Source organism: Austrofundulus limnaeus, unplaced genomic scaffold, assembly GCF_001266775.1.
Source record: "Austrofundulus limnaeus strain Quisiro unplaced genomic scaffold, Austrofundulus_limnaeus-1.0 Scaffold4, whole genome shotgun sequence".
NCBI classification, from domain to species: domain Eukaryota; kingdom Metazoa; phylum Chordata; class Actinopteri; order Cyprinodontiformes; family Rivulidae; genus Austrofundulus; species Austrofundulus limnaeus.
The window spans coordinates 2,897,135-2,910,556 of NW_013952406.1; the positions used below are offsets into that span (position 1 = coordinate 2,897,135).

At 38.2% G+C, this 13,422-nt stretch overlaps 1 protein-coding gene across 1 annotated transcript in view; it reads right to left on the reverse strand.

Moving 5' to 3' along the window:
* Positions 1 to 1,224: 1,224 nt before the first annotated feature.
* Positions 1,225 to 13,422, reverse strand: part of cntnap1 (contactin associated protein 1) — a 20,638-nt gene continuing 8,440 nt past the window's right edge. Inside the window, exons 8-26 of the mRNA XM_014023383.1 lie at positions 12,514 to 12,698; positions 12,275 to 12,424; positions 11,937 to 12,198; positions 11,503 to 11,652; positions 11,235 to 11,409; positions 11,018 to 11,124; positions 10,793 to 10,915; positions 9,756 to 9,959; positions 9,512 to 9,668; positions 9,307 to 9,434; positions 9,045 to 9,218; positions 8,745 to 8,963; positions 8,416 to 8,655; positions 8,090 to 8,329; positions 7,797 to 7,924; positions 7,615 to 7,708; positions 7,288 to 7,518; positions 7,151 to 7,195; positions 1,225 to 4,293 (exon numbers count right to left, since the gene is read on the reverse strand). Coding sequence (XP_013878837.1) covers positions 4,094 to 4,293; positions 7,151 to 7,195; positions 7,288 to 7,518; positions 7,615 to 7,708; positions 7,797 to 7,924; positions 8,090 to 8,329; positions 8,416 to 8,655; positions 8,745 to 8,963; positions 9,045 to 9,218; positions 9,307 to 9,434; positions 9,512 to 9,668; positions 9,756 to 9,959; positions 10,793 to 10,915; positions 11,018 to 11,124; positions 11,235 to 11,409; positions 11,503 to 11,652; positions 11,937 to 12,198; positions 12,275 to 12,424; positions 12,514 to 12,698 — 3,212 coding nt within the window. The 3' untranslated portion in view covers positions 1,225 to 4,093. The remainder of the gene's footprint in view (positions 4,294 to 7,150; positions 7,196 to 7,287; positions 7,519 to 7,614; positions 7,709 to 7,796; positions 7,925 to 8,089; positions 8,330 to 8,415; positions 8,656 to 8,744; positions 8,964 to 9,044; positions 9,219 to 9,306; positions 9,435 to 9,511; positions 9,669 to 9,755; positions 9,960 to 10,792; positions 10,916 to 11,017; positions 11,125 to 11,234; positions 11,410 to 11,502; positions 11,653 to 11,936; positions 12,199 to 12,274; positions 12,425 to 12,513; positions 12,699 to 13,422) is intronic.

Sequence of the window (13,422 nt, forward strand, 5' to 3'; positions counted from 1 at the left end):
AAAATGCTTCATATATCAAAAATAAATTGAACTTGACATTGTAGCCTAAATGCTTTGAAATTAAATTTGGTTATATTTCTTTGAGAACCTCCTGCCGTTTCAGACGTTCCCTCTTCAGCACGTCTTTTAGGAGCGGGAGCTCAGCTGTGGACTGAGCTCCTGGGAGGAGCTTTGTGTAAATAGGCTGAGCTTTTATACCAGCAAGCGTTTAGCAGAGTTGTAAAGTAACTAAGTACAAATACTTTGTTACTGTACTTCAGTAGAATTTTTGGTTATCTGTGCTTTACTTGAGTAATTATTTTTTCAGCGTACTTTTTTACTTTTACTCATTACATTTTTACACAGTTTTCTGTACTTTCTACTCACTACATTTTTTTAAAAAGGCAAGAAGTAGAAAGTTACTCCTATTTTATTCCTAGTTTTTATTACTTAAAAAAATACTACCCTGAAAAATTGTGTCTCCTGGATAGAGTGAATTTAATTGTGGTTGGATGAGAAGTATAAATATTTCCCATTCTGACACCCTATTGGCTTGTACACAACCCATCATAGATGCACGCTGTTAGAAAATATTTTTTTGGAGAAGTCACCTCCCAATAAATGTCATTTTGGAAAATCTAACTGCTCACTTTTACTCAGTACTTTTACTTTTAATACTTAAGTAGATTTTGTGTCAGAAAGTTACTTTTGATAGTTAAGTACAAAAAAAATCTGATACTTTTAAGACTTTTACTCAAGTAATATTTTTAGAGAAGACTTTAACTTTTCCCAAAGTATTTATTTTTATGATAAGATACTTGTACTTTTACTCAAGTATCACTTTGAGGTACTTTATACAAGACTGGCGTTTAGGCAGCTCCACATGGCTACTATAGGAGACTAATGAGTTTTAAACATGCATGAATGAGTCAAAGCAACAATCTGGGTATGTTTTTTGATGAGGGATTGACATGAAATGATATGAAGTTTTAAAAAAAGTTGATTTTGTTTAATACCCCCAAACTATGAAATCAAACATGGTTACCTTGAAATACAGTATAACAAATGGTTCAGTTTAAAAGAGCTTACTCCAGTAGTTTACAGATGCACGTTCACTGTAAACAAAACACTTGATTCCACATACTTTGTCTGATAAATTTGATTTAAATGCGTTCCAGCACATCAAATTTATTGAACCTCTGTGGTTGATTATAATCTTTTTTTAAATCACCTGCAAAAACTCCATTTCCTTCAACCTTCTTTTATTGAGATGACAGTTTGGATTTGAGTTCCTTTACACAGTAATGGTCATTTACAGTGAAACTATTACAAAAACAGAAATAAAAAATGTTTAAAAACAACATTTTTAAGTACTTATTTCAGACAGTTTGGTGTACAGAGAAATTGGTGCTGTTATAACATGCCTGCTGTTCTTTGGTGCCTTTCTGTTTGGTCTCATACATCGCTGCGRTTTTATTTTTGTGACTGTTTTACTCTGTTACCTGCATGTGCTTCTGTAGAGTACAGATAAGAATTACACCCAAAACATTAATGAATATAAAATYGATTATTCACCTGTTTAGGTTTGTATTTTCTAGCATACAATAGAAAGAAGTGAGCAGACACCTTGGCAGAGGTCATCTCCAGCTGACTACCGGCCTCTACTGGTCACATCCTTCACTGAATAACACCAATCCTCATTGGTGTTGGTGCACAACAAGTGGGTAGAATAACTGGCATCAGTGCACATTTATATTTATATTTTTGTATCTTAGTGGGCGAACTATGAATGCACAAACATCCAGTCAGTCACACAGACACACTCCAGGGACCACATGTGAATTATGTGAGATGCAATAATATGACACTGCTATGCTGAATGTTTACAGTCCAACAAATCTGGTGAGATGAATACATTTAAATCGATGTAGAATCAACAGCAAAGCACATCTGATCCACATTCTTTTTTCCAACTAAATTTGCGGTGATTGTTCACGTTGAAAACAAAACAAAAAACACATGGTTTTGTGTCACAAATCAGCAGTTTCACTCTGTTCGTTCACCTTTCGTTGTCAATCATCTCATTACATCACATTTCCAAAAATAGATCCTTCCAATGCCAGTTTTGAAATCTGTACAGGTTCATACATTATTAGTCGTGTCTTTACAGTAACTGCATTTTTTTTTACATGTACTGTACATTCTTTCACTATACAATGTTGCACAGCCTGCCCATCTGTAATGGAAGAAAACCAACAATGTTCTGAAGGTGTAACATTACTACAGAGAGCAAGTTCTGTGCTGTCTTTAACCTGAGCGATCTAAAAAGCTATTATGAACGGTTCTTCTATGGTAAAACCACCAGAGCATCTCAGACATTACAGAGTCAAAGAATTTACATTCAAAACACTCCCTTTGTTATGTATAAACCCTAGAAATTAGTCATTCAACAGATTATTCACAGGATCACGTTGTACACCCAYTACATCCTATTCGCTATTGTACATTTGCAAATTAAATGAACAAACCTTAATATTATTAGTGACTGGAAGAAGCTCATTTTATTGCATGTTCCTGCAAAGTGCGCTCATGCTCTACATATATGCATAGCTAATATGTCGAAAATGTATTGAAACATTTTTTTTTTCACAAACACAATAGTTCTTTATAGTGTCAAGAAGAGCTGCAATAACTGATGATAGCTCTATGCTTAAGTTGGTACACACAATTTTTATCCAGCCAGTAAAGATCACTTTCTTGGACTAAAGCCAGATTTTTTTTATTATTCTTATTATTTATAAAAGCAGCTAACCAAGAAGCAGCAACAATGACCTTGAGGTCAGCTACGATCCTTTAGTGATAAGCAACATATTCTAGCAGTGTCAGAAGTAAAAGATCAGCTTTATTGTGGTCCACTGTACGTATGTCATCTTGGATGTGTTGATGCTTCTCATTTGGCCGTAGGGAGCAGCTGTTCCCTGAAATTTGTTTCTTGTGCAGGATTGTGGAAGCACTGATTCTCTTCTTGTAATTCTGTCATGAAGGAGTCAAATACTCTGTAGCACCAAGCTGACGGCGGCTTGACTGTAAAATAAGCAACCAGAATGAACGAGAACTCGAGGGATTTGGGTCACTCTGTCCCTGGAAAGATGATCGGTTTGACTTTTCTGTTTATCCTGTGTTACATCAACAGTTTGCAAACAGCCAACTCAGTGTCTGAGGTACTTTATCTTCACATTCTTACTGCCAAAGCCTCAGCAATATGTTAAATCAGAGCATATTACTTAGAAAAGCTATCTATTAACACTATGGAAATTCTGAACCACTTACAAGAGCCATTCTGTATAGTTAATGCACCATTARAGGCTGGGACACTGCAGAAAGCAAATATGCCTTTAACAATCTTTTAATGCCTCATTTTAAAGCTTGTRAGCATGTTCTGTTATCAGTTGTTAGTGRTCGTGAGCACCATTAGTCTTTTTTAGCATTTTTGTCACTGTTTTTTTAAGCAGCACCCTTAGATGTATTGAATTTATGTATTCAAATTCATAACTGAATTAGTGATTTTAAAAATGGCTAATGTGAGATTGTCCATAATATATATATTTTAGATGACAACCTCTCTATACAGAAATCTATGGATGAATTTCATTCATCTCAAAAGTGGCTCAGAAAATGAAATCAATCAGTAAAAGCCTTAATACCTCAAAATGTTTTAATTAAATGTTCGTTAAATCTTTTTTTTCTCTCCTTCCACAGTGTCCAATTTAAACTATCTGATTATGCTTTCAGATCAAGCTTGCTCAGATGAGGCACTTCAGTTTTTCACCCTGCAGTACAGTGTGAGACTTGTTGGCTGCAACGCGGGGCTTGATTTCCACTTTGAACCCAGCAAAACTTGAACATATTCTAACAAATAGTAAAGCAAAGTACCAGGCGTCATGTGCCACTCAACCGTGATAAGGAACACAAAAGTGTTTAGAAAACAAGAAAACCAAATCATTAGAAAACTTACTAAAAGTATCTGTGTTTGTTTTTTTGTTGATGTTTTTTTAAGTGCTAACTCCACCAATCCATGTTAAACTCCACCCATTGTCCCTTAGGTCCTGGGATATTAGCCACTCCTGAATTCCTCTTCAATCTCTGGAAAGCTCTTTTTCTCTCTCCTCAGGGTCTCGGTCAAAGGCCTGGCGCTGCTGGGAGATTCCAAGTTTTTGGGTTCATTGGTTAGGTAGCTTCCCTTCTGCTGATAAGCATAGACGTAGATGCTGTACAGGCCTCCAAAGAGCAGCAGCAGCGCCACAATGACAATAACTGTGGATAAAAATAGCACAGTCAGGCAAGGGAGGAAACGTGCTCCTTAAAATACAGATGAGGAGCAGGCAGTGTCTGGACACTTTTTTCTTATTTATTAATTTTTTTTGTAGGGAATTGATTCATTTTCTTAGTAAAGAAATTTAGAAGGGTACCAGTGTAGCAACCACCCAAAAATCCATCAACTAATCTAAACYACACAAAAAATAAAATGAAAAATGCCTTTATCATGATGTAAGAGCTGTACAAAAAGTGCAAAAAGAACAGAGTAAAATATACAGTATGTTAAAACTGCTGTCAGTGCTCATTCAGGTTCCAATGGGAACTGCACCTCTGTGTCTCACTCCCTGATGTTAGCAAGGCTGACAGATATTTTGTCTCTGTGTGACATACGGTTACCACTGTGGTGTAGAATTTGAATAGGACATTTTTTTCAAAGCTGTGTGACAAGAAATAAGATATAAAATATCAATAAGAATACTTCAATACATTAACACAGGCACCCTCAATACCAGCAGACATGCCTAAAGTCTGCAATTTCTTCAAAGTGCTCAGCATCAGCAATCAGAGGCTGCAAATTATTTAAAATATTAGCAAAAATAAGATCTTGAGATTTATAGTGGGTTAGTGTAAAAATCTAAACTGTTGGATAAGAATAATTGAATGCAATCCATTCAAATTTAGACATGGTTTTGACAGTGGCGGATCTAGAATTTTTCTGAGTAAGGGGCCATAAAGGGGGCACAATACTGGGTGCCAAGTCTTTGTTCAACATCCTTTCACACAAATTCCCAGTGTATACATTTTACACTTCAAACACTTGTAATGGAATGTTTTTTAAAAGGTACCACTTTACAATAAGGCCCCCCTTATAGATGGCTTTTAAAGAGTTTATAGATAGGTTATATAAACACTTTGAAATTATTAATAAGTGTTTATTATGCAATAATTAAGGACGAGAAAGAGACAAAATTGTCCACTTTCATTAATTAATGATTTGTGAAGTGTAAACTTTACAAATGAATTAATAACCTATCTATAAACTCTTTACAAGCCATCTATAAGAGGAGCTTGATTGTAAAGTGGTACCAAAAATCTTGCACAGTAAATTCTCCTCACCAGTTTTTCATACATTTTACTGTACAWAGATACCGTGAAATATTTTCAAACACACATGTGAGAAAATCCAGCCATCATTTGTCAGCTGAAAGACTTTTTTGCTGGATTGTTCACATTTTACGAAGAGAAGAATTCTGTCAGCTTTATTCTTTCTGGACTTTACTATTTGACTCATTAGCGCCTCTAGTGTTTGAACATGGAACTGCATCCACCATCATCACTCCCAGGTAAAGGACAGATGAGTGACTGAACAGGCGCACTTCAAGGGGCCAATCAGATTTCAGCTGGGGCCAATGCCCCTGTGGCCCCGCCCCTAGAACCACCCCTGGTCTTGAAGAGGAGGGACCCGATAGACATCAACACCATAGAGTCTCTTATGGCATAACGGCAGTCTCTAATGATGACTCTCTAATGGCAGTCTCATAACTCTTTTATGGCACGTGTTTGGGTTTTCTTTTTTCACCTTGAAAACCAGAGGAAAAAAAATCATCCAATTTTCAGTTGGTGTGTGTTTGCTGATCATTCAGGATGTTCATCATGTAACAGAATGAGGAAAAGTCTATAACAAGCTTTTTTTTCCCCTCTGCATTGCAAATATACTCAGAAAGGGGAAAACCAATGAAGACCTATTGATTTACTGTTTGTTTCATTTTTCTCAATTTCCTATAATAGGTACAAGTGACAGCACAAATGTAATTAAACCTGCCTTTTCAGTTTGATCGAACAGGCTCACATCAGCACGACTGCTCATTTTACATCTATTTAAAACAAAAGCAGAGTGATTTCTCTATCATGTAATGTCTGCAGTGTCAATTATGGCTGCTGTCTTGTTGAGATGCCTGAATGGCACACTGATTTTAATGGCATGCTGATGCCCTACCGTCCCCGAGACTGAGTGCTCTATGAAGTTAAGTATCTATCAGTGATGAACAGCAAGCTGCACCCATYCAGACTAAATATAGCTGATCCGGTAAAGGTCTCAGACAGAGATGGATCAGGTGGGGGGGATGATGGGATGTCTATGCTGCTGTTTAATCCTGAGTAATCAGTCTTCCTGACTTAACAGGAAAAAGTGATCTAATTTTTCCTTCATTATCTGTAATTCTGTGCTGTAGCATTTTTATTATTATTATCTATTTGCAGCTTGTTATCTAATTCTCTCGTGATTGAGGAACAGCGTAATGCGGATTACTCCATTTCAGAAATGTGAAATACTGACATAAAAGATAATCAGGTTAAATGTAAGAATATGACAAATTATCCTTAAATTTATACAACTGATAAAAGTTATTTTACTCAAAATGCAATAATCACTCATCACAACACTAATAAATTATAAGAAAAATGAATCACATTATAATTTCAATTTTTTTTTTTTTTTTTTTTTTTTTTTTTTTTTACTTTTGTATGCAAAAAGGATCGTCTTGTTTTATATTTCTTGTTTTGGTGCCTAAGTAAAAAACAATCAAGCCCTGCAGTCAGATGTTTAATAAAAGCACTTGAAAGCTTGCTTAGAGTCTGACAATCCAACAGGATTAAAGGATAATAAGAAAAAGACTCAATCTGTGTTGTCTGGAACATGCTGAGTTTTAAGCAGAAGTGAGAGGAAAGAACATCATGAAATTATCACAATAATGGTTTTATCTTTAAAGAGAGCAATTTACTGACAAGCTAGATACGAGAAATTTAAAAATATGGTTCAGTGTCTAATTTTTAAAAATATCAAAATTAATCTTACCTGTTATCCAAATCAAGCCTAGGTCATCATGAATGTAAAAGTATTCTGTATAAAAAACAGTTACAGTCAATGGATTAATGTGGCTCATTTTGCTTTAATCTACAGCAAACAAGCATGATGGATGTTGTAAAACTCACCTATGCCAGTGAACCAGGGATCGACTTCCCAAGGCACATAACCCAGTACAGGAGGAAACGCCCCACAGTTCGACTCCGAGACATGACCTTGTGTTGTGACCGGAGGGTTCGTCACGTTCGGACGGAAGTAGGCCTTCAGCGGGGCGTAGACATTGTATCTCACTCCAGATATGCATCCTATGAAACCTGGGGCATTGTGCCTCTGGATTTCATAGTCAATGTCACCAACCTCTGAAGAAAAGCACACAAACAATGGAAGTCATTGTCTGATTAAATAACTTCAGCTGAGATTAAAACCATGAATGGTCTGATGAGTCAAACTTTTACCCATCACTCTGCCCAGGAACATGGATTTTGGAGAGTCGAATCTGGCGTCCTCAACTAGTGTTATCTTCTCCACTATGGGTTCCATGTAGTCTACCTGAGAGTACAGAAACATTTGGTCTAAAATTCAGAAAGATTTTTGAGTAAATTGTTCAGTGCGTAGCTTAAACAGTGAGAGCAAGAACCTGTGTTTTGATGGTTCTGTTGTGCCTGGTTATGTTTACATAGTGAGGATATCCATCTGCCAGGTTTCTGTGAGTCAGCTGGTACTTGTGTGTTATGAGCCCCAGCCTATATCTCAGATCTACACTACCTGAGGAAAAAAAGAGGCAATGAAACATCACTGACATGTTCTGCCATATTTGTGAATCTTGAATCAGTTAATGGAGTCAGTACTCTCCGCCAAACTGAAGCACTCGGCAGCAAAAGGTTCGATTTTATTTTTCTCGTCAGAACAATTTTTCTTTGCTTCACTTACCATCGTATTTGAGGATGACAGCGATGTAGTCTTGAACGAAAGAACTGATGTAGAGTAACACAGCTGGTGTGTGAACAGTGCTAAAACTAAACTCTATGTCATCAGCCGTGTCGTTGTAGCCGAGGCTGAAGTTATCATAATGCGGATCAATCCAGTTTGCCCACGCAGCCTCATCCGATATGGGCTTTTTTAGTATGTTGTATTTCAACCACGATCCAATTTCAAAGTAAGCTCCAATGTCTTCAAAAAAAATAAAATAAAATCATTGTGGTGTTAGATATTTGAAATCAGGCTATTTTAGAACTTTGTATTGAACATGAGCTCACCTTTATGGCAGTAGAACCCATCAAAGGCTGTATTGTTACAGTCACAAGTGTAGGATGCGTATCCCTCAATACACTGACCACTGTTTCGACATGGAATGGTGGCATTGAGGCACTCTCCAGTGCAGTTCCTCCGTATGCCCTGTTCTTCATTTACCTTCGCTTCCAAATCAATAGGAACACCATTCATACGCAATCCTCGAAGACACCCTAAGAAGGGCCTGAGAGTGCGGTTAGCTGCACCTAATGACGAAAAACATCAGTTGTTCCAAAACACTTGAGAGAGAACATACTGGACACTGACGTTACAAAATACTTCGAAGGCGACCTACCGACAAGAAGAGGATGTGTGAACTTCATGGTGACAAAGGTCTGGCCTGGTAAACGTTTGACAGTCCAAGGCTGATAATCGACCTTGATCCTGGCTAATTTCACATTAAGCTCAGCCTGAACGAAATGCCACTCGTTGTCGTTGAGTGGTACAGGGGAGCGAAGGGTCACATTAAGGATGCCGTCTCCAACCATGAATATAAACGCAAGATTGTGGGTGGCTAGAAGAATAAAAACAGGGAGAGATTTTAAAACGTGAGTGAGTGAGATCGCCCTAAAACTGTAGGTGAGGGAAAACTTACTGTTCAGTTCTATCCTTATAAAGTTTCTGAGTTGTTCATCGGAGTTTTCCAGGAAGACGCCATGGTCACGATATGTTTTGAAGTGGAAGGAGATGTCAGCAGTTGAGCCGGGCCTGAAAGTTGGGAACGTGATGTAGGTTGGCTTGGTGAAGGCTATCGTGTTCCAAATACTTCCTGTGGAGGAGATTAAAATGCATTTAATGTAAAGACATAAGCACAAATACATCCCTGTCTTAATTCAGTCAATTTAAATGTTGCTCACTGTCCCCATGGCAGCGGAGAGGCCCAACTGTGACTTGTGCTTCTGACCCGGTCCTGTTGGTGTCCCCCACCACCACCCTCCTCACAGGTAGGTGGTCTCTGAAGTCCAAATAACCTTTATCAGAATACCTAAACATCCACACGGAACACAACATTAACATCAGTGAGAGACACGAGTTAAATGTGCCTGTTATGTCCATTTTTACCATTGTCTATAGTCAGCGTCACAGTTGCACTGGAACTTTGGATCGACACAGGTTTGATTAATTGCACAGCCACATTTCTGAACTTCTCTGAATGTCCCACCCCAGTAATAGTGACTCTCGTTGTTGCGACCAATCCAATAACCGAATGGTCTTCCGTCTGTTTTGGAAAACAAATCGTACAGCATTTCAAACTTTCACAATGAGGATCAGCAGGACCACCGGATCAGAAACTGATCCCACTCACTGGGGGTGTTGAGGAGACGAGACTTGTAGCAGGAGTAGTCGATCCACTGCTCACAATACATGGAGGTGTTGGCGAGAGCAGTGACTTCATCCCAGGAGGCGTTCCAGTAGTGTACATCCACTATAGACGGGCGGTCTATTGAGCTCCCAGACACTTTGGTACCTTCCACTCGATCATGCATAATCACAGTCCAGGCTTTATATGCTGCAAAGACATTTGACAAATGTACTTTAGAAGCAAAATATATTCAAATAGGACAATAAGATATAATAAAAAGGTTAAAAAACAATTACATCCTTCCACATCACCTGCCCCTTTTCATTCCAGAGCTTTAGACTAAAATCCATTAAAGGGGCAATATGTGTTTCTCAGGCATATATTTAAATTCTATACCATAATAAAGTAACTATGTCACCTTCAGTTGTTATTAACACGTTGTTCATATGTTTAGATAGAAAAAAAAGTGACTTCTCATCATTTGTTTCAAAATGCCTTGGAATTAGCCTCTGTCTCTTTAAGAACCTCCCTCTGCTTCGGTCCCGCCCATTTCAGCACAGGTCAGGTGGGTGTGTGTGCTCTGTGATGAGGACACAGCCCAGAGGAGGAGCTGATCCCAAAAGGCGGTTCTAGTCCCAAACAGTCGTTTTTACTCCCCTGCCTGGCTGCCTCAGGACACTACAGAATTTCTCAAACATGCATGAATGAGTCAAAGAAAGACTCTGGGCATGTTTTTGACGAGAGGATAAGATTATAACATGATATAAAACTCAAAAAAGTTGATTTTACATGATATTGCCCCTTTAAAATTTAAAGTGGTTCATTAAATATTTTGCTAACAAACAAAACAAAGCTGACTTCAACAGTTTATGCCAAAGTTTCAAGCAAAGGCCTCTCACAATAAAACATTTAAGACAAATTTAGACAAAATCACTGATAATCCTGTTATCGCTGTTTTTAGCCTCAGCAGGATCATTTGTTTCTCCACAACTAAACACAAGGCTGATAAATGCTGATTGGTAAGGATACTGTTTACTTACACTTCATTTTGCAGTACACTTCAAAGGGTTTCAGCGGCCCACTGAGATCAGGATCAATGGTGTAGTTTCCAGACCAATATTTCCCACTTAGCCTGTAGGCCTCACAAGACTCTTTATAAACAGCTGAAAGGAGCAATTTGTTGTTATTAATAAAAAAAAAGAGCTCCAAAGGTCATATAAAAATGAACTAGGAAGCTATAGATGAGATTGTTAGTCTGTTCTTACACATGTGACACACTTCTCCTTTGTAGCCTGTATTCTCACACAGACAGATGAAGTCATCCCAGGACTGAATGCATCTGCCCTCGTGTTCGCATGGATTGGGAGTACATCTACAAATGAAAACAAGATTTTATATTTAATAACTGTTTCTGTATCCTGTGATATTTTCACAAAGTTTCACATGTATTTGCTGTTTTGGATTTATCAGTGCATTTCTCACCTGTCAGTGATTCCACAGGTACCTAACAGCAGCTCCTCGTAACGTGCCCACTGTCGCTGCAGAGTAATGTCAATGTCAAGTTGTTCATTGTCGATGAAGATATGTTGCATGCAGCCATGGAAGCGATTCAGTTTGGTTTCACACTTGAATGCTGTATTATTGGTTTTTGGACAACCTAAATGCAGGAAAACAAAATTTTGATKATTTGAGGAGCACACGTTTGGGTGGGTTAGGTGTTCTTCTGAAGTGGCCTGATTAATAAACTCACCTCCAAAAAAGTAGCGATCACTAGTTCGGATGGTAAATGGGTTGGTGATCTTCAGTGGGGAGCCTTCCTCTTCATCAATGGTGAGGGTCAGCAGGTTGTCTCTGGCTGCCAAATCCACTGAATGCCAGTAACCATCATTTAGCCTGTACCCTAAAAGTCAAGACAAAGTCTGTAGTGATGCATGATTATTAAAAATGCATTATCAGTTTCTGACATATAAAGCCAGGCAACTAGTTGAATTTCAGTTACCTACAGCAGATGCATGAAATCATTGAGTTTCTGCCATGTGATTGGCCGATTAGCTATTTGTGTTAAAAAGCTGTTGAACAGGTGGCCTGTATTAGTCAGGATCTAATTACTGTGCAGCTAATATAAAACAACTAGTTAAAACTTTCCAATATCCCCAAACTTTCATTCTCATGCCTAAACCTCACCTGCAGCGAACTGTAGCTTCTTTTTTCCCGTCTGGAAGATGGTTACATTGATCTGACCCTCGCTCAGACCCAGCTCAAGGGCGCCCAGGTTGTCAGCAAAGCGTGTGAACATCAGCAGCCCGGTGTAATCCCACGAGCGGAACTTAAATTTAACAAACATGCGAGGCCTGCCGATGAACCCAGGCACTTGCAAGAAGTTGTTGGGTCCGGCAAAGGTCATTGGTTTAAGCAGAATGTCACGGCAAGCAAAGTGCATTTTTTTCTGTATAGAAAGGAAAATAGACCTCTTTAGCGATAGGGAATCATATTATGGTGGGCAATCACTAAAAACAACTTACATTTCGGGGAATACGAATGTCAGGTTCCTCTCTCTTTGCCTTGTCGATGATATTGATGCCGTTAATGAAGACATTCTCAAGACATCCTCGGAAGTTTGGTATAGTAGGGAGGTGAGGCAGGTTTGGCTCTATTACTCCTCCGACATACATCTAAATGATAATTATTTAGACATTTAATTATTACCTCAATGCTTAATCACACATTTAGAGACATTGATATAATAATCTTTGATATTTACCTGTGTGTTTAGATCCAGGTGAGTAAATTCTCCTTTGCAAATGGCTGTCACTGTCTGACTATCCACTGTAAAGTTGACCTGTCGACCGTAGCGCTTGATAGTGACATAGTGCCAGTGCAGATTGTCAAGGAGACTTCCTGCAGTCAGAGTAATTCTGCCGTCAACCTGGTGTATCACGCTGCTTCCTGAAGAACAAAATCAAACAGAGGAGGACTTAAAATCAGAAATAGATTAACTTACTGAAAAGAAAATCCTTTATTTTCCTCACAGACCTTTTTTTTTTTTTACAAATTGAAATAACCCTGCTTTAAATATTTTATTTTCCCATTTGAGCCAAAGCAGCCTGTTGCTAAAGTAAATGCTAAGGGCACCATCCCTCTAGGGGGGTGCCACAAATGGMGCCAAAAACAATTTTATATAACTTTTTTTTATCAGAGTATAGCTTGTTATTATGTAGAATAATCACTTTTTTACTCATGTTTAAGGGTTTCTCGGCCTGCTTTGTTACTGCATGAGGTGTTCTGTGGTATCATATGAGGCAGTCAAGACTAACTACTGAGGTTTCAGTTCTGATCTCAGATAAATTTCAAGTTAAAGTCTGGTTTTCAGTGTTCTACCTTCATAAAATACTGATTTTGTGTTGTTTTATTGAGCCCAAGAATTTAGCGAAACGCTTTTCAAGTGGCTGGAAAATGGATCGTCTTAAGTAGATCTTTTACAAAATTTTCAGATCTTCCCCTGGACCCCCCTAGAACTGCTTCATTCCACAGTTGCTCGTTAACATGCACAGGTGTTCCTCGTTACTGTCAGCAGATGTCAGCAGGTATGAGATAGACTTCTGGTATTCTGTTCCAAATGAATTATATTGTATTTTAAATGGACAACCTAGATCCTACAGATAAAAAAATA